The sequence below is a fragment of the Manis javanica genome, chromosome 11 (genome assembly GCF_040802235.1).
Source record: "Manis javanica isolate MJ-LG chromosome 11, MJ_LKY, whole genome shotgun sequence".
Taxonomy (NCBI): Eukaryota; Metazoa; Chordata; class Mammalia; order Pholidota; family Manidae; genus Manis; species Manis javanica.
Genome location: NC_133166.1, coordinates 19,851,926 through 19,875,878, shown reverse-complemented (window position 1 = coordinate 19,875,878; position 23,953 = coordinate 19,851,926). Strand labels below are relative to the sequence as shown.

Genomic DNA, 23,953 nt, shown 5'->3' with positions numbered 1-23,953 from the left:
CTTCATGAAGTCTTAGGAGTCATAGATTCTGCCAGTTACTGAAAATGTGGCCTTGGGCAGTTCCTTCATCTTTTTAAGACAGTTCCTTCTCTGTAAAATACAGATATTAACTAGTTCACTAGAAGTTTTAGAAGAAGTTCACTAGAAGTTTTTTTAAGTGCTAATAATCTTAAATATAAGGATAGTTATTGCCTCTGGGAAAAGTGTGGAAAGGTATGGGCTTGGAAATAGAGGGGCCTATAAAGGCATTTGTAACAATCTATTTCTTAAGGTTGTTGGCAACACATATTCTCAAACTGTACAAAATATTTTAGTATACATTTTGTATATATACTTGTATATATAGATTTATATTTATAATTTATACATAAAAATTTTTTTAAAGGTCCACATTGCTATTATTAAGGTAAATGAGGTAGCATATGAAGGAGCTTTGTGAAGAGCCAAAGCAGGGAGCAGGTACCGGGCATACTTCTGCAGGCAAAGCAGGCTGACGCTGGAACACAGACCCAACCTTTGAAGGAGGTTTTATTTCTACAAGAAAGTGGGGCAGCGAAGGGGCTATTTACATGGAGGTGCCATGAGGGGAGCAGTGGTGGGCCTGAGTTCTGCCTCCCACTCTGACTCCTGACTCAGGCTATCCAAGTCTGTGTCACCTGCCCAGGCTCTGGACAATGGTGACACAGCCATGGGAGCTGGTGCAGCGCTTCAGGGATGGCTGGGCCTCCACCTGCCCACTGCTGGGGTCAAAGGTGAAGACCCTGTCGGTGCTTTCCCCAAGATCATCCTGCCCTCCAAGGATGTGGACCTTCCCATCACACACAGTCACGCCACAGCTTTCCTGGGGGAACAAACACAGCTACAGAGTACAGCCTGGGGCTTTCTGTGTCCCTAGTTGGCCAGGCCAGACAAAACCTTCACCCTCCTGAATGGAACCAGTGCCCGGGCGATGGCCAAGAGCCTCCACTTACCACAGGGCTGGGGAGGACAGCTGCCTCCCCCCAGACATCTCTGTCAGGGTCGTAGGTGAAGATTTTGCTCATGAGGCCCCCTACCACATAAATGGTGTCCTCGAGGGAAACGGCCTCGAGACACCGCTGTGAGAAGGGTGCTGGCAGCCGCAGGCTCCACTGGTCCTCCTTTGGGTCAAAGCACTGCACCTGGGGGGCAAGAGGAGGGACAGTGGTGCAACCTTTGTGCCAAGCGCCTGCACTTTTCTCTGACAACGGACTCATACAACACATTTGTCTATGTCTGCCAGGCCTGAGCTACTTTCTGGGAAGGTCCAGGGGAACCACCATCCCTGCCCTCAAGTGCTCAGTCTGGTTCCACATTCTGCCTCTACCTCTGGACTCCCTTTGTCAAACCCTCGTGTTTCAAGGTCCAAGGAAGGGTTTGCGTCCCAGGACATGGAGGTACTGTCTGAATAAGCACTATAGAGGGTCCTCAGAGCAGGTCCCCCATGGAGATGCACCCCTAGGTGTGTACACTGTCAATCCTCTTCCCTCTTCCTGGTGCTCACAGGTCATGACAGGATTCCATTGGGGGTGCCTTGCAGCGCCCATTCCTGCAGCTTTCCACGACTCCTCAGGTTCACGGTGTTCATGACACCTTGCAGTTTGAGAACTTGTACCTGTGCCTGCTCCTTTACTTCCTGTCTCCTCTGGTGTTTCCTTGGATACCCTTGGGCTGGCCTATAACCAACCAGTGTCACACCAGAGGGTGCTAAAGGCCAGTACCCCCAGGCAGCCCCAGAAAGGCATGGGGAGGAATGGAGTCAGAATAGGAAGGGTAGTTTGGGAAGCTCCAGATTCCAGGACCACAGGCCTATGAGGCCATTAGGGGAGGGGTTTTCTAAATTTTCAATCGTGTTATATATTTTTTTTAATGGAGGAATGACATTTTAACTAATCTTACCACCCTTGCCCTCGATTTTTAAAATCTATGAGACCCATGTAGCACTAGCCAGACATTCGGGTTGAGACCTGCTGTGTGACCTTGGGGTAATCTTTCTCAACTCATTACCTTGCCTGCAACATGAGGATAACTCCATAGGGCTGTTGATGAGATTAAGGAAGAAAATAGACGGGCACACGAAAGCGCCAGCTCTGCGCCGAGCACACAGCAGGCCTCCAACGCCGGCCCGGTGCCCACCTTGTTGGTGCTGACGCCGCCCTGCCTGGCGCCCCCGATCACGTAGATCTGGCCCCTGCAGGGCACCACTGCGGCCGAGCTCACGGCCTCGGGGAGAGGCGCCGCAGCCGCCCAGGTGTTGGAGAAGGGGTCATAGCGCTCCACGCTGCGCAGGCGCCGCAGGCCATCAAAGCCACCCACCGCGAACAGCTGCAGGTGAAGAAAAGGAGTGGAGGGTGCGGGGAGTCAGGGCCATCTATGGTCTGGGTTCCACCGCCCCCTACGTAAGGGCCAGAGACCCATCCCAGGTGCATCCCAGCACCCCAGTACCTGGGCACCCTTCACCCAGTTACTGAACATCCCTTAGCAGGTTTTCTCTCTTAGCTAGGGATAATGATACTGGTTTCTAGGATGGGTACTATATGCAGATTCGATCTGTAAAATTCCTGGCACCAAGCTGATGCTTAATAATAATAATAATAATAATAATAATAATAGTTTATTAAGAGTTTGCCATCTCATTTAAATGATGCTAAGAAGCACTTTTATTTGCATTATTGAATTTGGGATGTAGTTTACAAATATAATTGGCAGGCTGTTCCTGTTTTTTGGCCTTTAGTGGCAGAGTCAAGATTCAAACCTAGTGTGTATGGCCCCCAGAGACCACTTTTGACCTCTAACCACTAGACTGTACTATTACAGTAACCACTATTATTTTTAGCACTAGCAGTATTTTGTAACTTTGGGGAAATCCCTTTACTTTTGGGTGCCTCAGATCCGTTCTTACAAAGAGAAGGTCTTAGAGGGCCTTTCCCCAGGAAGTCCATAGATCTGTACCTTGGTTCTCAGGGCAGAAGCTGTTGCATGTCCCTACCTGCCCCTGCACAACCACCATCTTGTGCCTCCACCTGCCCTCCTGCAGCGAGGCCACCTTGACCCAGGTGTGCAGATGAGAGCTAAACATCCACACATCACGGCTGTTGATGTGGCCTCCTAGGGAGAGAGAAGCAGCTGTTACCCCTCAGGCTCCCTGGCTATCCACAGCATCCCTAATGAGCTAGAAACAAGGGACCCTAGAGCCAAAGGAAGGGTTAAGGGTAGACAGCACAAAGGACTTCCCCCTGGACTAGTGTTAGGCTCTGGGCCTGTGACCCAGACAGTGTGCTTTGAGAGTGGTGGGAAGTCTGAGGACAATGGGCAAGGGAGTCCAGGGAGAGGGCAGAGATTCAGGGAAAAGGAGCTGATCTTTACTGGGTGCCCTGTCATGGTGTACCAAGCTCTGTGCTCAGGGAAACAGGGGGGTGCACTTAGAATTCTACTGAACCTAAGAGTGCAGAGGGTGCCTGAGACAAACATCAGGAAGGTGCTGAGGCAGAGGGAAAGCAGAGCCCATCTGCAATGGGATGAGGAAGGGTAGATAGAGGGTGACCCAGTAATCCTGCCTCAGTTCTGCCTTCACCTTCAGGGTTTCATGTCTGTTCTCATCCCTCCATGAGGTATTAGGATTATTGTACCCAGTGTACGGATAGGAAACTCAGATAAAGCTTAGAGACCAGGAATGACTTGCTGAAGACCATGTGACCTTTCACTGCTGAAGCAGCAGCCAGACCAGAACTTCCAGTCGCCTGTGTTCAGCATTGGTGTGCATCTAGGCACTGGGGACGGAGGCTGTAGACTGTCCCTCCTTGTTCTTCCTGGGGTCCCCACTCCTCAGGAGCAGGCTTCTTAGGGACAACGCTGACTGCAATCCTCAGCCTGAGCCTATGGCCCAAGTCACATCTCTCATGTAGTGCTTTCCTCTGTATATTCCCAGTGGTACCCAGCAGAGGCCATACATGTTGCTCAGAGACCATCAGTGGCCTTGGATAAGTTGTCCAGTAATGAAGTGTGCCCGGAATGGTCCCAGAGGCCTTCCTGGCTCATTCTTCTGTCCTTTATCCTTCCCAGGCACACGTAACTCCCTACAACATTAAGTACAGTAAAGGTAGGCCTGGAATCAAAACCCTCCCTAGTCTGACTCCAAGCTCCCTTTCTGCCTCATCTACAATAGCTTCCCCTCCTCTCCCAGATACACTCAACCTGCACTTTGGAGGCCCAAGTCTTACTCAGGGTTCCTTTCCACACATTCCTGCCTTCATGCCTTTGCCTGTGCTATTCCCTCTGTCAAGGTCTAGCTAAAAAGCCTGGCCGTAAAGTGATGTCTCTCTCTCTTCCTCTCCCCAGGGCACTCCAGGGGAGCAGGGACTCTTTTTTTCTGAGTCTCTAGGGCCCGAATCTCAGGGAGGGCACACTCCATTGGTATCAGACCAATCTGTGTTCCTCCTAGCTTTGCCATTTTTGAGACAATAGGGAAATTCTTAACCTCCCTGCAAAAAGGTAAGATTAAATGACAACTTAGCTGCTTATAGTAGGCTAAATAGAAAAATGATTAATACTCATGAATTGAAGCAGATTTTGCTGAATACACAGTGGAGTCATACAGGTAATTGGCTTCTGCTGACTACACACCACTTCGGCCAATAACTAGGTTATCAGGAGAAATCCCTCCCCCATTTCCCAGACGGAGGGAAAACAAAGGGGCAGTGCGGGAGGTGATGGGCCAGTCCTGTGGGGGCCCCCCGCTGTGGTCTCGCCCTCACCAGAGATGTAGACGTCATTGCGGAGAGTACAGGTGGCGAACTCTGAGCGCATGTAGCCCGGCAGGGTGGGCAGTGCGGTCCAGCGCCGGCTCCCTGGATGGTAGGCGTCGGCGAAGGGCAGCTTCAGGAGCCCTTTGCGATTGCTGCCACCAATGACCACGATCACTTCAGCTAGGTCCATGAATCTGGTGTAGGAATAAGCCCAAAGCCCGTTGACCCGCACCCAGTTTCAGCCCTCTCAGTCTCTCTCTGCCCATACTGTACGGTTCTGCTACCCTTCCGTTCTCCTCCATCCCTGGCCCGCTCTGGCTATTGATAGGAATAGGGTAACTAATCCTTACCCCATTCTACTGTCCTCTAAGTTACAAGGAAAGAATCTTTACAGAGCCCTCACCTAGAAACATCACATCCTTTAATCATAGCAGTTCTATTAGGCAGAGATTAGTACTTCTTTTAGACAGGAGGCAACCGAGGCTCACAGACTGTGGCTTGCCTGAAGACTTGCAGCCAATAAGTGACAGAGCTGGAATTCAAGCCCAGGTTGGCTCCCACCATTCTCTTCATCCTTTTCTGCCCTCCATCCCCAACTACTAGCTGATTCTGCTGCCTCACTCCTCTTGTAACCATTTCCTAAACCTAGCCCCGAATCACTGCTTCGATTGAACTGCCGCCCTTTCGGGAACGCATTCTCCCCACTCACTGACCATTCAGGCTTCTGACCCCCGGCAGATTTTCCAAAACTTAGCCACTAGTTTTCTACCTAATTCCTTTGACAAATATTGAGCATTGACAGAGTGACTCATTTCTTGGACTATTCCTCCCAACGTCTCCTGGTTTGGCGTTCCAGGGGTGGGAGTAAGCCTTTTCATTTTTGCCAGGCCCTGCCTATTTGCATCCTTAGTCGACTGAGCTCCTGGAGGGAAAGGGTGTTTCCAAATCACTCCTGAGCCCAGGGCACCCAACAGAAGACCTGCACAGAGAAAGCACTCGGATTTACGGATGGATGGGCAAGAGAAAGAATGTGTGCAAGGTGTGTGCATCTCTTCCACTGAACTGTGAACTCTTCAAGGGCAGGAGTCCCAGCACCAAGCCCATGAAACATTTGTTGAATGAATGACTGGATTTAATTGAACAGGCACGGTTGAGTGAATTAAAAGATGGCAGAGGAATGAGCGAGTGTTTGAAGAACGGGGAAATTATGAGGGACTCGAAGCAAGGAGGCGGGGGCAGTACCTCCGAGGCCGGGCCCGCAGAGCTCCGGCCTCGCGGCCCAGGATGAAGCAGGCGCGAGCCTCGAGCAGCAGCGGGCGGCACTCGCCGCAGGTCTGCAGCAGCTCGTCAGTCTCCACCTTCTCCAGGAAGTAGGCGGGCGCCAGCAAGGGCAGGCGCACGTGCTCCAGCAGGCGCCGCAGCTGCCCGCGGCGGGCCGGCGCGTCGTGGCGCACCCAGCGCATGGCCGCCTCGAACACGGCCTCCTCGCGCGCCACGCCCAGCGCCGGGTCCGCCAGCAGCGCCGCCACCTCGTCGGGCGCCAGCTCCAGGAAGTCGGCATGGCGCGCCACCTCAGCGAAGGCCTGGCGCAGCACGCGGCCGCAGCGCTCGGCCAGCGAGGTGAGAGAGAAGGCGGCGGCCACGCGGCGCAGCGCCAGGCTGTTGGCGGCGCGCAGGCGGCCCTCGAGGAAGCTCGCGCAGGCGTCGCGCAGGCCCGCTACGCCCAGCCGCTCGGCCAGCGCCAGCACGGTGGCCGCCTCCTCCTCCGCGCGCAGCCGCACATCCGCGCCGTACACGTAGTCGAGCACCACGGCCAGCGCCGACGCCGCCCCGGCGGGCCCAGCGCCCGGCGCCTCGGGCGTCACTGGCACCACCGGCACCATTGGCACCAAGGTCAGGACGTGCTCCACCTGCCTGGCCGCGAACAGGCTGCGGAAGTAGGCGCTGCCCGCGCTGAGCGCCGCGCGGTGACAGGGGAAGTCACGGCCGCCAGCGCGCAGCACCACGTCGGTAAGGGTGCCGCTCCGCCGGTAAGCGTTGAGAGTCTGCAGGACGCGCTGCGCGTGGCAGGACTCCACACACGGCTCTTCAGAGCCCGGCTCCGACTCCTCCGCCCCTGGGCCCTCCAGCATCCTGCCAGGTAGAAAACGAACGGCGACGGGAAATGCACCTGCCTGGGGCCGGCTAGAGGGCCAGAGGCTCCTTGTGATGCATTGCTTCGTTCAGTAGTTTACTCATGCAGGCATGCACGAACGTAACCGTCCGCTTTCTGCGTTCAGCGGCTCTTCCTCCATCCACCCATCCTGAGTCCTAACCTTTTAGTTCCCGGCTCCCTGAAGGGCTAGGCTCTGCCTTAGTTGTAAGATCGTCTCCCTTGCTTATCCACTTTAGCCATATTGCTCTTTCTGTTCTTCAGACTCGCTAGGCTTTTTCCTGTTAGTATAGGCAGGAGACAGATGGCAAGCTCTCACGTGGGGTAATCTGAACAAGAGTCTAATAAAGGAGGAATTTACAGAAGCGTAGACAGTGTTTAGGGACTCCCACAAGGGATAGAGCAGTGCCACTGATTACAAACAGCAGGGAGCCTTTACCTCTCCAGGGTCTGAAGGGGCAGGGCTTGCGGGCAGGGGAACCTGCACAAAAATCTGGATAGGGAGGACCTCCTGACAGGAGCTGTAGTCTTTGGTGAAGGGTTTCAGGCTTCCGCACACTGACTAAGTGTGTGTGCTGGGGGTGTGTGTAACTCTACCTCCCTCTCTTCACCCCATTCTCTCTCCTGCTGATCTGTAGGTGCTCCCTATTGAACCGTGATCATTCTATTTAATGTCTGCCCCTCCCCCAACAGTACAGGATCTGACCCAGAGTAGGTGCTCAGTTAATACCTGCTCAAGGTAGAATGAAATGTATTAAGCTAGTATTCATTGAGAGCTTTTTCTGTGCCAGGCAGTGAGCAAAACTGTCATAATCCCTGCCGTTCTGGAGCTCACAGCGATGAGCGTCCCATGGGGAAAGTACAGAGTATTGGGGAGCTCATAGAAAGGGCACTAAACACAGTTGGAGGGGTTTCCTCCTTTCATGGCAACTTTCTCTAGGGGAGCAAGCCCTACCCTCTGCCCCTTGCCTCTTCCTCCAGTCTCTTGATTCCACCCGCTCTGCCTGCTCTGAGGCTGCTTTGCCCTGGAGGTTTGATATGACCTGATGTCAGTCTGGCTTTCACTGCTCTGGCGTGGGTCATTCTGGGTGGTGGGTACCCTGTCTCAGCACCACAGGAAATGAGCTCTCTGGTGGGCAGGGTCCCAGGAAGTTAACTTCCTTGCCCAGGTATTGGTGCTGGGCCCTGAACCCACCTGGCTGCACACTCTGCATGACTGGTGGAGCAGCCCCAGACGAGCCGAGGGAGGTGGGAGAGGTCAGCAGAGCACCCTGCCCCTTTCTATTCTCTTCTGGCTGAGAAAGCTGCCCCACTCTGAGCTGAGGTCCAAGAGGGCAGGTCTTGGAAGACAGAGAGACTTCTACCTGCAGGGATGTCCCAAGGCACAAGGGGCTGCCTCAAGGAAGGGAGAGGGCTCCCTCCTGGGAAGTACACCAGTACTTTTTCATTTATTCTGTGGCTGTCTGCTGTGCTGGCACTGTGGACACACTGGGACATCAGACCCCGTTACACCCTGGGGATTTGCAGCCAGAGGACCCCCAGTTGGACCTGTAAACTAGGGATTCTCCAGCAGGGCTTCATCTGGCATCCCAGCGAAGAATCTAGGCACCTCAAGCCAAGGGTCCTGACACAGACTGAGGAACCCAGCCCAGAAGCTGACATGCACCCTTTTTTTCACACCCACACGCACTCATGCAAACACATTCAGACTCATAGACACCACAGAGGTGGGACTGCCCTGTGTCCTAAGTCCCGGATACACCTGGCACTTACCTGGCCATGGCCTCTCTCAGGTGCTGTTGCTCTTGCACTGACACTCCTGTCTGTACCGCCGCCCACACCCCTGGCTGCCTGGGCTCCTACGTCCCTGCTGCTCTGCCCAGACTCCCACTCGGGCTCAGCTGCAGGAGGACAAAGGGGCTGGACGCTGGGGGGGGAGGGGAGAGGGGGGGAGGGGAGAGGCGACAGGGAAGAGGAGGGGAAGCTGGGCTTTTGTTCCACTCTTGGACCAGCCCTGGGAGGGAAGGGAGGTGGGAGTAAGCATGGAATTGACTGTGTGTGCACCTCAGATCTGTGTACCCGGATTGGGGATGACCTGTCACTGGCCGTGCCCCTGAATGACGCATGGATTAGGAGGGCTGCCCCAGGGAGACGGTGTAGTGGTTTTGAGTGTTTAGGTGATCAGGGTACCTGTATGTGAGTGTGAAAGTGCATGGGGACATGGTGACTGTGTAGCATTGGGGTGGGTGTGATCATGTGCTGTAGGCGTGACTAAGAATGTGAGTGCACAGCTTGGTGTTCTAGGTTTCCCTCCTGCCTCTGTGTGACTGTGTCGCATCTGTTCCTGCTTGACAGCAGACGTGTCATTATGGGACTTCGTGTGTCTGGTTATATGCCTGTGTGCCTCTCTTTGTGTCTTTCTTTATGTGACTGTTCATTTCTGTGGATGATGGGGTCTCTCTGTGCATGACGGGCTATGTGTGTGTGTGGTCTTGTGTCTGTGGTATGGTCTGAGTCAAGGTGGTTTTTACTCAATAATGCGCCTGCCTTGGTGGGGGGAAGAGTGAGTCAGGGCATGGTGGTACTAGGCAGGCCTGGTTGGGGTGGAGAGGTGGCAGCAGCCTAGGGCAGGTCTGGCCTCATGGACCAGAGGGAGGAGACCCCATAGGCTGGTGCCAGATCATTTGTTGCCCCTACTAAGGGCCCCAGGACCTAGTGTCTGTGCAGCGAGGGGATTGGCCTTCATGAAAGAGGGAAGCCATTTAGGAGGAGGTTGCCTTGACAAGAGCCCATACAGGCACTGCCACGACCACCAGGGAGATCACCTACCACCCCTTGGTCTTGGCTCTATCTCAGCTGGAGGGATAGTAGCGATTCCTGCTCTGCCTACCTGACTGGGTTGCTGTGACTCAAGAGGGTGTGTGTGAAAGCTGCATGCCGTGTGAAGTTAGTGAGGTCCCAGGCAGGGCAGTTAGTGTTAGGAGGCTTGGGGAGGGGTCACTGTGATGCTGGCCAAGTATATGTCCTGAGGCCTGTGGGGAGAGTCTGTTCCATGGACCCTGTGCCAGGGAATGGTGTATGGGCCTCCTAAAAAGGGAGTAAATGTGTGTTAAAGGATGTAGAGGTTCGGGCACCTTTTATACTTGGTAAAGAGGAGCTGAAGGTTCAAGGAGGGCCCTGAAGGAGATGGAGGGTAGGCTCAGTCTGGACAAGGCCTCAGCTACTGAGGTCACAGGAGGAAGTGGGTCTGCAGGGGGCTGCAGGAAGGTAGGGGCCCCATCTTCTGTTCCCTGTGAGTGGGCAGACTGTCCTGCAGACAAGGGGGAGGGCATGGGAAGGGCATCAGGAAGGTGGGGTTCTCAGTGATTCCTCAGGCCAAGGCACAGGAGTCAGGGTTGACCACAGGCTGTAGACTCAGCTGAGCGTGAAATAGGCCCAGCTGCTTGCCTAGCTTGGGGATGGTCTCCATCCTCCGTCCCATCTTTTGGGGTGAGGGGAAGCAGGGGACTGTGTATGTTACTGGGGGGACAGGGGGGCAGGTACAGTGTAGGCCCCTCTTGAGAGTGGGATGCTGACTGGCTGCTGCACTCAGAACTCCCAGCCCCCTCAAACCCCTCTCAAGACCTTGGGATGTCTGAAGTTGCCCAAGTATGGCCAGAGCCTGGGCACTGACTGGACAGGGAGGGGGGGCTGGCATGAAAGGTCAAATCCACTGTCTGGGTGGGCCTGCCAGAGGCTGGAGGTTACTGCATTTTGGGTAGGGCAGTGTGCTCAGGTGTCACTCATACTTCAAGCCCGGAGAGGCAGGAACTGACCTCTGCCCCGGGGAGGAAAGCACCTGGCAGATGTTCAGTAGGGGAAAAGGGGGTGAACCCCTTCACTTCCCAGAAGGGCTGTCCTAGGGAGGAATGGGGATCTGAGGCTGGGTTCCAGCATTACAGAAGGGTTTCTTTTCCTCCAAGGTGCCAGAACTGCTTAGACCCCAAGAATTCTACCCAGAAGACCCCTGTTTAGAGAAGAGATACATCCCTTGGATCCCAGGAAGCACCATGTTTATTTAATGCAGGCTGGAGCTGGGGTTGATCCCCTCTTCCCCCTTAGGACACCCTCAGGGCCACGCAGACTCTTAGGGCTAAGGCAGCAGTTAAAGACCTGCTCTGACTACACTACTGACCCTTTCTCATGGAGGGCGGAGGGCGGAGATCCAGGGGCTGAAAGACAGGAAGGGACATCTGTGGTCCAAGGAGCTATGTTTTGACTTTCAGGCCGGGTGCCTTACTGTGCCCGGAATTGGGGTGGGCCCTCTCAGTCAGGCCTGGAGCCCTGAGAAGTCAAAGCCAAACCTCTGCCATGGGGGGGAGGCATGTCCGGGCCGAGAGCCTGTCCTTCCATGGACTGGAGGCTCACGTGGCCATGAGAGTGCCTGCTAGTCCCACTGTCCAGCCCTGCATTGGACCCAGGCGCCTCCTCCCCGTCTGTGTTGCCATTCCCTGCTGGTTTCAGAGGACACACACGCGTCCTGGGTCAGAGCTGGGGTGGGATTCTGGCTCCGCTTGTTCTAACCTGTGTGGCGTTGGAGATCAGTTCACCTCTCCAAAGCCGTCCCCTTCACTACATCGTGGGGATACTGGTCCCTAAACCCAGGGCTGTTAGGGAGCCCCTGGTGCCGTGGTGATGCAGCATTGGGGCCCAGCCAACCTGCCACACTCCCATTCATTTCTGAGAATTCTTCCTCACATCATGGGGTCAAAACAGAACCCCAGTTCCAGCAAGCTGTGTCCCTCCCCTCCCACTGAAAATTCAGGAAGGACACAAGTCAAGATGGCAGCTTTAATCATCTTGGCCAAGGCCCCTCAGGCTCGCTCCACTGTAGCCCTCCTTGGCAATACACCCACCCTTGACCCTGCCCAGAATACTCTTCCGAGGTGGCCCCTGCCATATGGCCTCTGACGTGGGAACCTGAGGTGCTGTCAGCCTGTGATCTCCTGGACCTCCAGGGCCACTCTGTCCCAGGGCCTGGGATTGAGAAGCTCTGAGCCTCTTCTGGCCATCTCCAGGTACTCCAGCGGACACAGCTCAGGCCCTCTCCTGGGGCAAGGCCTGCAGTGGTGGGAGGCTGGTCGGGGGAGGGTCTCCACCACTGCAGCAGTCTGTCCTCCTGGCCAAACCTCCTTGTGCTTTGGGTCTGATGTGAAGAGCAGAGATGCTGGGGCAGGACTCAGCCCAGGTCCGTGAGGCAGGAGAACACAGAGAAGTCGGCTGCCTCACAGCATAGACAGGAGGATGGACACATACGGGCATTCATATCTTCCATTGCCCTGGAGGGCATGGCATGGCCCAGTGACCCATTGAAGTTTCCAAGTCAGGATGCTCAAGGGAGGGCCTCAGAGGGAGGACTAGGCCTGAGGCCTTCAACTTCCCAGGAGGTATCCCAGCACTGCAGGGGCATGTGAGTCTGGAGTCCTGGTCCTGCTGGGCCTCAGGGGAGAGGGGAGCCCCCTCCAAGAGAGACCATGGCTGGCCAGGAGTTGGGGCCAAAGAGGCAGCTGTGGAGCCAGCTCCCTGGGCACTCCGAGTCCAGATGCGCTTCTGCCAGCACTCTTGGGTTCCCTGATCTCCATGTCAAGTGCAGGCTGGGACAGACAGGTCTTCAGCTAACGCCTCCTCTGGTCTATGAGGGTCTTGGCTCGGCTGCCACTCCCTCGGGGCTCCACAGGGGTGGCCGTACTGTTAGCATATGTGTCGTAACTGTTGTCTGAACATACAGAGAGCTCATCGGAGACCTCCATGCCATCACTGATCTCTGCTGGGCCAGAGGGAGGCAGAATGTGAACAGGGAGAGACAGGTCAGTGAGGATGGCTGGCAGATGGGGTGGGAAGGGTGGCCTGTAACAACTCCTGGTTAGGCCACTTGGTGGCGGTTTAGTATTGAGCTTGTCATTCAAGGCCTTCCTTGGTCTCTGTGAGCACTCTGGCGCACCTCAGCCTGCTTTCCCTGGAGCTCCACCTTCCAGCCACAGAAATCCCCGATCTTGGCTCCCACATGTTTGCTCCCTTCAGGGCCTCTGCACGTACTGGCCCCTCTCTTGGGAATGACTCCCCACCCCCATCAATACTTGCTTTTCTTAAAATCTGGCTCAATTCTTCTCATCTGTTATTACAGCCTCCTGAGCCCCCTCGACTGGGATGGGGCCTCCTCCTGGCCTCTCTAGTCCCTGCTTCCCCCTGACCCATCACCTCCTGTACGGTCACTCTCTGTGGCCCCATCACCTGAAACACCAAGAACAAGGATGGGGTCTGGGCATCTGAGCCCCCAGAGCCTGGCACAGTGGATATACAGCAGAAGCGCAGAAAAGGTCTGCTGAACGTAGTGAGCCCCCTGTCAGGAGACTTGGGGTGCACTGGTGGGGCTGAGGGTCTCGAGAGGACTCCTCACCCTGGAGTGGGCAGGTGAGGCTGTGGCTCACTCCTCAGAGCCTGCACTCACATGGCACTCAGTGACTGGCTTGGGCACTTCAGAAGAGTGGGGTCTGGATGGGTAGAACACGGCCTGTCAGGGTCTCCTGTCGTCCATTCATTCTACGCACCCCTTCCAACCTCTCCAGGCCTGGCACTGTGCAGGAACCTGGAGACCCCAGATGCCCTGGCCTGGCCCCTTCTCCCAGAAACTCCCCAGTGTGGCCAGAGGGCTGGGGGACACCACGGGAGGCACCCCACCCATCCGCACCTCAGACTCACCACCCAGCCCCTCCTACCCATTCTTCTCATCTCAGCCATGTCTTTCCCTTGCATAGTGGGCCACAAAGCCTTCCTCACTGCCCCAGCGAGCTCTGACTACTCTCTCTCCTCTTCTGCACCCAACTCTGGCTCAGCCCACCCATCTCTTAGCGCTCTTATGCTACTCAGTCCACTGTGTGTGTTTACATGGCTGCCTGCTCGGTCAGACTAGGGATGTCAATAGGTGCTAGCAACAAGGGGGGTGCAATCAGTATTTCTGGGTCAGTATAGGAACCAGACAGAAGGCGATGGGCTGTCAAAGCAGACTCCGCCCCCCACCCCACCCCTGCATATTACCCTTGCCCACCACCCATGGGACTGCCACTGGGCTACAGGATCTGGAGTAGATGACTGGATGTGGAGGGGTGCATGTTTCTGTATCTGTATGTGTGCCTCTGCTCACGTGTGGGCGTGAAACTGGGTGGTTATACGTGTGTCTGTGCCATGTCCTTGCCTGTATGTGTTGCATGGGAACATGCAGAATGCAGAGAACAGCTCAGTGCCTGCCTCAGCCTGTCTGTAGGGCTGCACACCTGAGAAGATGAGCTTCTCCTTCATGATGCTGACGTCCCGGCTGGTCCGGCGCACTGCGGCACTCAGCATGATCTGCTCAGGGTTGTAGCTCTGTATGCCACCCAGGCGCCACCTGTAGAGATGGCCCCGTGGGCATCAGGTCCCTCCCCACCCTTCCTTGGAGCAGGGATCCTGCCCCCTTCAGAGCCTCTCTGGATTTGGTCTGAGAGACAAGGGGACTCTTCTGACTGTATAGATGGAAAACTGAGGCCCAGAGAAGGGCAGAGCTGGGCTTGAATCAGAGCCCCCCGACTCAGCCAGGGCTCTCCTGTTCCCCACCCGCCTCTAGGACCCAAGGTCAGCTTCCCTTACCCAGAAAGTGGTTTGGGGTTGGTTAGCCCAGTCTCAGCAGCCCCCAGTTATGCACCTGGCATTTTTGGATGGCACAGATTTTGGGGGGGTGCTTAGCAGGCATGACTCTGATGACCCACTCTGGGGTACACACCAGAACTGGGGAGTCTGAGCTGATGTCTCCTAGAGCTCCATCAGTAGCAGGCTGAGTGAAGCCAGTGGGGAAACCCCAGAGAGGATGTGAAGGAAAGTGGAGCAGGATCGGGGGGGTGGGTGTAGTCACAGGTTCAGAGCAAGGATGTTACAGTGACTTTGGGTGGGACCAGATGCTGCTTTGTACCAACAGCCTGGCAGAGTATGGTGTCCCTCCTCCTCATGGGGAGGGACAGGCTGCAGCATTAATCCCTCTGATGGCTGAGGCAGGGGGTAAAATTAATCGAGTGGGCCAAGAGGTGGAGCTGCGCATGGTACACGGGCCAGGCCGAGCTGAGGACGCTCAGGTTCCCACGCCCAGCCCAGGACAGTTTTTGGGTTGTAGTTCCTCTGAACTAGACCCAGATCTCTGCCTCTGAACTTAAGACTTTTCCTGTGACCTAGACAGAAGGATTAAATGGACCCCCCCAACCCCCACTCCCACCAAGAGAAGCAGGGGCCAGCTTGGAAACAAGAATCCAACCCCCCAGGGCAGAGCCCTGCTGGGGTGGGTGAAGGGAACCCAGACTCCCTGAGGAATTAACTGTTTCCAGGTGGGGTCAGTGCAGCAGAAATGGACAGACATACAGGCAGATGGGTGGATGAACAGAGCAGGCAGACAAGGGAAAAGCGGGAGGCAGAGGGGAAGGCAGCCTGAGCTCTGGCTGGGCTGGCTACTCCACACGTCCTTGAGGGTGGTGACTGGGTCTCATTTATCACTGTGTCCCTGGCACAACCCTCATCGCCTGCTGGGTGGCAGGTGCCCATAGCATTTGTTGAATGAATGAATGGAAGGAGTCCCTCCCCCAGGGTCCCCTCCTCCATCCGTCCTCTCCCAACCCCCAGGAGGACAATGCCACTGCCCTGGCTGTATGTGGAGCAGGCCCAGCATGTGCGTCCCAGCACCTGGGCCGTCATGGCCGGCCTCCTCCGCACCCCGGGAGCTCTGTGCAAAGGCCTTTCCTGCTGCCGCCAGCACAGGGAGATGCCTGCTGACTGAGAATGAAGAAAGGGCTGGGTATGTGTCCTTTCAGGGGCTCAGTCCTCAACAAGGGGGCACAACTTGTCCTAGATGCTGGTCAGCGAAAGCCCGACTCAGGAAGGATCAAGGGGGATTTGGATCCCCGGGACCTAGAACTCATTTTGGAAACTAACATTAAACCCAAGGGGAACGTGTCAGGCCAGGGTCTCTGTGGCCAGGCACGTCTAGGACCGAAAGTTCCACCACCATGGGGTCCTCCCCAGTGAAGCTGGGGCTGTGTGTGAGGGGCAGAGGGGCAGGCAATGAGCAGAGACAGAACGTGAAAAAGAGACAGACGGGAGAGAGATCCAGGGAAGGATGAGAGAGAGTGATGGAGAGGCAGACTTGGAGGGAGAAGCCAGCATGGGGAGAGACAAAACTTGGTGGTGCACGCCCGGGGCAGGGTACAGGTCCCTGTGAGTGCCCAGCCAGCAGGGGCGGGTGCCTGGGCAGAGAGAAGGGAGAAAAGCCACGGAGAGGATGAGAGCACAGGTGAGGGGGGTTGTTGGGGAGGGTGGCCAGTTAGGGAGCCTGACCCAGGTACAGGCTCTGGTTTGCAGAAGGAACTGGAAAAGGGGGTGCAAGGAGGGAGAAAGAGGAACAGGAGGAGGAAGACCACACCAGAATTACCTGATCAAGTGATAGCTGTAAGATGCCAGAGTGCAGCAGAGAGGGGGACAGGGTTGGGGAGAGAGAGGAGGGACACGCGCCGGGTCAGAGCGGTTTGGGACAGAGAGAGCACGTCAGTCAAGAACAACACCCTGGCCCGTTGGGGTCCCAGCCTGGCCCTAAACCCTCCCCTGGCCCAAGCCCGCCTCCCCACTGTAACCACCATCCCAGCTGCCGACCTGAGGGGTGAGCAGGTCTCCAGCACGGTACAACCGAGTGCTGGGTGCTGCTGGGGCCCCATGCTCTGGAGACGGGCAAGAAGACAAGCTGCAGAGGAACTGGAACTTGCCAGAGTCCACATGGCAAACCATGGCAGACCTTGGCTCTGGGCTCCTGGCCAGGTGCTCACTCCAGAAGCCACCCAGCGCCAGCTGAGGATGGACCAGGGGCCCCCCTGCCTTGGACAGGCTGCCTGGTCAGGCCTTCTCCTGGCCCAGGACTTGGAGGAGGTTGGCCTGTCTGGAAGGGGGTTGTGAGGGCTGCAAGGCCTGGCCCCGGGTAGGCTGGGGAAAGGGGTCAGAGCCTACTCACTTCTGGAACACGAAGATGCCAACGATGCAGGTGAAGGAGATCAGGTCGGCGGTGACCCACAGGAGACAGTACTTGTCCGGGGGCTGTGGACAGAAGGCCCACAGGCAGCTTCTGGTCATGGCTGGTCCACACCAGGGCTTCAGACTGAGGTCCACGGGCAGGAGGACCCCATGTCACCTTAGGTTGGAGGCGGCTTGGGGGCTTGAGATTATCTTTCATAGAACTGGGCTCTGGACATTGGGCCTGGTGTGTACGTGCACAGTAAGAGATCTGTGCAGTGTTCAGGGTAGAGGTGGTACATGTTAAGCCTGGGAGATTTAGGTCCTTAAGAGGGCTCAAAGCAAGAGCAGAATAATTTAAAAAAACACATAGCTGAGTGCAACAGTGTGACATGACTAGCAGTGGTGTAAGGTGTGTGGCATCCTGTGGGTTAAGTATGTGTCACTGCAGAGGATTAAGTATGTATCCCTCCTGGACCAGATTGGGGGCCCAGCGAGGGCAATGCCTCTGGTGCAGCCAGGCCGCCAACCCCATCAGTCTCAGGGTGGCTGTGTGGGAGAGATGGTGTCAGGGTGAGGGGCACTTCTTGCTGTTGGTCCACCCCTGTGGCCTGAAAATTCCAGTGTGCCTGAAAATTCCACTACTGCCGCCAGTCAGTGCGTCATTTCACCCAGTCTGAGCTGAGCCTGGGACAAAGTGCAGGTTGATGGACATAACCGTCTATAACCTGATCGGAGTCCTTGACCATGGCACTGTCTCAGCCAAAACAAGACCCGCCATCTGCCTTCACATCCTCAGGAAGGTGGTGGGTGGTGGGACACAGGAGGAGGTCAGGGGCTCCCCACGCCCCCAGTGGCAGAGCTGGGACTGGAACTCAGCAGGTCAACAAACTGAAAAATGGTTTAGTGGCTGTATTCTCTGAGCAGACTTCAGTGTTCCCTGGTCTTGTCCTATTGTTACCTTCTTTTTCTAATGCTTTCCCTTCCTTTAAAATAAAATAAAATAAGATAACCTCAAAATAAAAGAAACCAAGTAGTTGTTTATTTCTCTAGGGCCCTGAAGTGAGGTTTTTCTCCCTGTGGGTTGGATCCAGTTTCCTACCACCTCCCTGCACCTTAGTGCAGAACCCAGAGGCCCTGAAAATCTTCCTCAACGCCTCAAGCCTATAGTCCACAACCCGAGACCTCACCAAGGCGCCCCCAGCATGGAGCCTGCCTGCCAGCTGGCCCAAGGTGCCACAGGCGGTTCTCTGTCCCCCACCCCGGGGGCCCACTGCCCCTCAGCAATCTCCCAACTCACCATGATCCAGAGAGGGGAAGGCACCTGGGACAAGGTGTGGGAGTTGTCGGAGGTGACAGACTGGACGCCCGCGCACCACAGCAGGGAGAAGAGCCATGGCGCGTTGACCGTGTAGAGGTTCACACTCAGGTTCCAAGATGCATAGTCCCTGTGGGGCAGGGGACAGACCTGTCAGCCCTCGGATCTGGACCTCCAGGCCCAGTGTGGGAAGACTTAGAGCACTGCCCTTCACAACCTAATGCCATCTTCATCCCAACTCCCAGGAGGAAGGAATCTCTGCCCTCAGAGGACCAACCTCAGAAACAAACTCCAGTCTGCCTGACACTCTTCAACCTTTCCTCTTTGAATCATGAGTCTGTGGGTTCAGCCCTCTGCCCAGAGGGGCTCAGTCCTGCCCCCCTCTGGGTGAGCTAGGGTGGGGCAGGGTGGGCACCTGAGCTCCTGGCGGGACACCTGAGTGTAGCGCAGGTTCAGCCACTGGATGTGGCCTCTCCGCAGGCTGGTGACCGCTTCCTTGGAGCCTGATGTCTGCTGGAAGCCAGGAGCCACCTTCCGCACAAAGGGCCTCTGTCTGCTAGGCAGCCACATGACCTGCAGGCAGGAGAGGGGGCGGCCTCAGATTTCTCTTCTGCCAAATGGGGTTAGAGTGATTCTCCCTCTTAGAGCACCTGGAAGGGCTGAAAGAGACAGAACCTGGTGCATAGTGAAAGCTTACATGTAATGATCATCATCAGAGGATGACTAGGTTCCAGCCAAGTCATCCTGCCTGCCATCTCCCAACTCACCATGATCCAGAGAGGGGAAGGCACCTGGGACAAGGTGTGGGAGTTGTCGGAGGTGACAGGCAGGAACTCAGAGTTGTTGCTCTGGCAACAACTCAGGGAGCTTCCCTTCCAGACCCTGGCACTGCAAGACTCAGAACCCAAACACCAGTGACTCCGCAGGGCCTAGAGGGTTATCCTAAGCTGTGCCAGATTCATCTGGTCTCCAAGTATCATACCACAAGGAGGTGGGCAACTTTGCCAAGCAACAGTCTTCTGGAGAATCTGGACCATTCCTGCCATTTGTACATTTTTTTTTTTCAAATTTATTTTTTTTATTTTTTTATTTTTTTGAGAGGGCATCTCTCATATTTATTGATCAAATGGTTGTTAACAACAATAAAATTCAATTTAGGGGGGTCAGTGCTCAATGTACAATCATTAATCCACCATTTGTACATTTTAAAGCACTTTCCCATTTCCCTCTTGTCCTCACAGTGACTCCATCAGGGGGGAATGCTACCCCCATTTACAAATGTGGAGACAGGTCTGGAGAAGGGGTGTGGTGAGTTTAGGCTCGAGTCCTGCTCCAGCCAGGCCTGGGATCCCGGGGCTCCTGAAGGAGCAGGGTTGACAGGGCCAAGATACCAGGCTCACCTGGTGCTGGGGGAAGCCCGAGCGAAGCAAGGCCTCCACTGTGATGTTGAGGAAGCTGCCGCGGTAGGGGTGCTCTCGGGGCGGGTCACGCAGGTTGAGCAGCAGCGTGGCGTTGCCCTTGGCCAGCTCCAGGAGCTCCTCCAGGCTGCAGATGGACTGGTTCTGGGCCTCCCTGTGGTCAGAGGGCGACAGCGAACTGGCCGTCCAGAAGGGGTCCGTCTGGCAGAGACAGGGACATACATGGCTGCCTCGCCAGCCCTCTGGGGCCAAATGCCTTCCTGGCTACTGAGTGTGGAGCCCCCTGAACTGCCAGTGGCTTCTGGTATATGTGTGTAAGGGAAATGGATATGATGACCCTAGGGGACCCCCACCCAATCTATCCCACAACCTGCTTACTAAAAGAATCATTTGCTTGGAGTGTCTCCCAGACCCCAGCACATTATCCCTTAAGTAGCATTTCAGACCAACCTCCCTCCACAGAGATTTACAGACTAAACAATTTAACTATCATCAACAATGTCAACTTTCTCCAGTGGGAGACACAGCAGCAAAGCGAGCAGTGACAGCCAGGGCATTTGGGACACAGTGGCAGGAGCCCAGGGAGGCTGCTAACCGGCCTGGCATTGAGTCAAGGAGGCTCGGGGGCAGGGGTCACCTGAGCTGATGGCCACCCCTGGCTCTCTCACTCTGCAGGATCCCCACCTGTGCTTTCCATGCCTAAGGCTGGGACAGGGGCAGCCAGACCTTCAGGAACCACTGGCCAGCATTGAGCCTCTGCAGGACGGTCCAGTTGAGCATGGAGGCAGGCCTGCGGGCAAGCTCGGGGAACGCTGCTTCCACGTTGGTGGTGCGCTGCAGGGTAGCGTCATGCATGAGGAAGGGCACGCCATCCAGGCTGCAGGAAGGGTGGGCCCACTGAGTCACCATCCACCCAGATGCCCACCCCACCCCCAGTGATCACACATACCACACGCTGTCCCCACCCACGAGGGGACACAAGCAGGCTCTGCCTCCTGGGCCTCAGGCCTGCACATGGGGGACAGTGGGCTGGTGGGTGCCTCCCTCTGGTTCTCTGTAAGGGTTAGATGGCGTAGGGACTGCTGAGGACAGAGGGCTGGGCCTTTTCTCTTAGCAAATTTGGATGGCAGTGCTACATCATTTGATAATGGGAAAATTCAGGCTGGGAGAGGGAAGTACCTAGTGCAAGGCCCACAAGCCAGTAAGTGGTGAATCTGGCTGAGAACCCAGTCCCTGTGATGCCGTAATGAGATCAGTGCAAAAGCAGCCCACTTTGACAAATTCTGCTCTATCACCATCCTGGTCTATCCCATGGGGGCTGCCAAAAGTAAAACGAATAGTGAAAGGCACCTGTACTCCCTTCCTCAAGGCTATTGCCAACTGCCAGAAAGTACACGATTCTATGATATGTACACTGGGAACAGTATCCTCACATATATGGTACCCTTGTTGAGCACATAATCTGTGCAACTTATACATGGCAGCCCTGCTACTCTCCCCTCCTCAGAGATAACCTGTTATGAGATTGGTGTGGATTCTTCTTGTCCTTTATACTAATACATTTTTATGTATCTACATATAGAAAATGTATAAATCATCTTTTATGTGGTAATATAGTTGACATCACAGTGAACATATGGCTCAATCAAGTGCTTACTTCACTATCACTGTTTGAGCTCTATCTTGCTGAGCCATATAGATCTAGCCTTTCCTTTATGTGGATCTGTGGGAGGACTCCAGGTCCCAACCTCCCACTCCAGCTAGAACCAAAAGCATCTATTTTTTTTCATTAAGATATTGATATACAATCTTATGAAGGTTTCACATGAGCAACATTGGGGTTTCAACATTCACCCATCTTATCAAGTCCTCCCCACCCCATTGCAGTCACTGTCCATCAGCATAGTAAGGTACTATAGAGTCATTACTAGTCTTCTCTATGCTGTACTGCCTTCCCCATGACCTACCTATAAATGAGTGCTAATTATAGTGCCCTTAACCCCCTTCTCCCTCCCTTTCCAGCCGCCCTACCCAACCCCTTCCCTTTGGTAACCGCTAGTCCCTTCTTGGAGTCTGTGAGTCTGCCACTGTTTTGTTCCTTCAGTTTTGCTTTGTTGTTATACTTCACAAATGCATGAAATGATTGGTACTTGTTTTTCTCTGCCTGGCTTATTTCACTGAGCATAATACCCTCCAGCTCCATCCATGTTGTTGCAAATAGTAGGATTTGTTTTATTTTTTATGGCTGAATAATATTCCATTGTGTATATGTACCAGATCTTTACTCATTCATCTGATGGACACTTAGGTTGCTTCCATATCTTGGCTATTGTAAATAGTGCTGTGATAAACATAGGGGTGCATATGTCTTCTTTGAATCAGGGATCTTGTTTTTTTCAGTAAATTCCTAGGAGTGGAATTCCTGGGTCAAATGGTATCTCTATTTTTGGTTTTTTGAGGAACCTCCATATTGCTTTCCATAATGGTTGAACAACATAATTTCCATTTCCACCAAGAGCATCTATTCTTTACTTTATATCCTGGAGTTGGCACAAGATTCATTTGCACAGAGTGCCTGCCCAGTAGTGGATAATCCAGCCTCTGCTTTCCATCTCTGAAGCTCTGGGATATGCATTTCCTCCAGCAGGTCCCCAGATGTGGATGAGGTAAGGACGGGAGGCAGTGCCATTCTCCCTACTCCCATACCTACCTGATGGTGACATCAGCCTGTAATCCATACAGCTTCTGCTCTAGTGCCTTCCGGAAGGACATCAGTGTGTGCTCTGGGGCCAGCTGGGAAGGGAGGGAGTGGTGAGGGGAGAGCTGAGATTTAACTGATATGCACACCCCAGTAAATGGAAAATCTTCCATGTTGGGAGGCTGGAGTAGGCCTGGTTCTAACTTAAACTCCTCCAACCAGTAGCTTTGTCACCCTGGGCACCCATGCAGCTTCTCTGAGGCTCAGTTTCCTTATCTGTTAAATCATGCCTGCCACACAGGTTTTTTGGGGAAGGGGAAGCTGGTATTGATGGATATACATGTAGGGGTGGGAGGCAGGAGGGCTTTTTTTAGTCTTGGGCTGGGGCTGAATGCCATGTTTCCTCTGCTTATACCCTAAATCTAGGCGGAGATCCTGGAGAGGGCAGATAGGACATCAATTTCAGTAGGATGACCAGTTTCCTCACAGAGACATGAAAAGGCCATCTCCTGGACTGCTACATGGATTAAAAGCCCCTAGCATGTTGCCAGATATACAATAAGTACTTGATAAATGACAACTGTTAACTCTGTTCTAGCCTGGTTCTAGCCCTGACTCTGCCATTAACTTGCTTTGTGACCTTGGGTGCATCTTTCTCCTGTGGGTCTCAGTTTCCCCATTTGCCCCTTGGGGGTGTATATTCACGGTTCTCTGAGGGGCCTTTCAGTTGGCAGAGTCAGCATTCTAAGTCTCCCTAGTTCTGCCTGGTCTGAGGGCCCTGTCATACCCCTTGCTGCCACTGGGGGTCAGCACCACACCAAGGATTGGGTCAGGACCAGGTGCAGGGATGGAAGAACAGCTGGGGTTCTGAGAACCCAGAGTCAGAATGATAGGCACAGGTGTAGGCACCGGTATGTGTGCACTCTCAGTGACACACAGTGGAGTTCCAGGCCAGTGCCTCAAAACCACAATCCGCCAGATTAACAATAGGAGGAATTCTACAGGACAAACGACTCGGTTTCTTCAACAAATAAACAGCACATGGAAAAAAGGGAGGGGGACTGTTACACACTAAAAGATACTTAGAAGATATGACAACCACATGCACTATGTGGATCCTGTTTTGATCTTGACTTTTAACAACTATAAAAAGATATTTTTTATAGTGAGAAAGGAAAACTGAATGTGGATTCAGTATTAGATAATACTAAGGAATTATTAATTTGGTTGGGTGTATTGGCAGCACTGTGGTTGTGTTTTTTAAAAAACATCCTTAATGCATTAGAGATGTATTATAAAGTATATGTGGGCAAAATGATACAGTATCTGAGATTTGCTTTAAAATATTACAGCAGAAGAAAAAAATGTAGGGAGGTAGATGAAACAAGAATAGCAAAATGCTGGTAAATGTTGAAGGTGGTATTGAATTCACTATATGGTTCTTTCCACTTCTGTGAATGTTTGAAATTTTTCTACTAAAAAGACCAATCCATGCTGGGGCCACCCACCCCACTCAGCACACTGGCTGGTCCCTTGTCCTCCACAGTAGGT

At 54.3% G+C, this 23,953-nt stretch overlaps 2 protein-coding genes and 1 long non-coding RNA gene across 9 annotated transcripts in view; 1 reads left to right on the top strand and 2 right to left on the bottom strand.

Moving 5' to 3' along the window:
• Positions 1 to 508: 508 nt before the first annotated feature.
• On the bottom strand, positions 509 to 7,135 carry KLHL35 (kelch like family member 35). Its single transcript, XM_037026261.2, has 6 exons — positions 6,006 to 7,135; positions 4,773 to 4,957; positions 3,008 to 3,126; positions 2,155 to 2,343; positions 972 to 1,160; positions 509 to 841 (listed from the first exon to the last, which is right to left on the bottom strand). Exons 1-6 carry the CDS (start codon positions 6,893 to 6,895, stop codon positions 653 to 655), a joined length of 1,761 nt encoding a protein of 586 aa, XP_036882156.2. The 5' UTR covers positions 6,896 to 7,135; the 3' UTR covers positions 509 to 652.
• On the top strand, positions 6,743 to 22,994 carry LOC140844369 (uncharacterized). Its single transcript, XR_012122570.1, has 2 exons — positions 6,743 to 6,903; positions 22,829 to 22,994. It is a non-coding gene; the product is annotated as an uncharacterized lncRNA (long non-coding RNA).
• GDPD5 (glycerophosphodiester phosphodiesterase domain containing 5) overlaps positions 11,732 to 23,953 on the bottom strand; it is a 77,289-nt gene continuing 65,067 nt past the window's right edge. For 6 of the 7 annotated variants that reach the window (XM_073216004.1, XM_073216005.1, XM_073216006.1 and 3 more), the window contains 8 exons: positions 22,415 to 22,497; positions 20,431 to 20,581; positions 19,687 to 19,905; positions 18,702 to 18,859; positions 18,269 to 18,416; positions 16,970 to 17,052; positions 14,226 to 14,338; positions 11,732 to 12,718 (listed from right to left, as the gene is read on the bottom strand). In XM_073216004.1, the coding sequence (XP_073072105.1) occupies positions 12,570 to 12,718; positions 14,226 to 14,338; positions 16,970 to 17,052; positions 18,269 to 18,416; positions 18,702 to 18,859; positions 19,687 to 19,905; positions 20,431 to 20,581; positions 22,415 to 22,497 (1,104 nt within the window). In that variant the 3' untranslated portion in view covers positions 11,732 to 12,569. The other variant, XM_073216007.1, reaches the window with a different exon arrangement.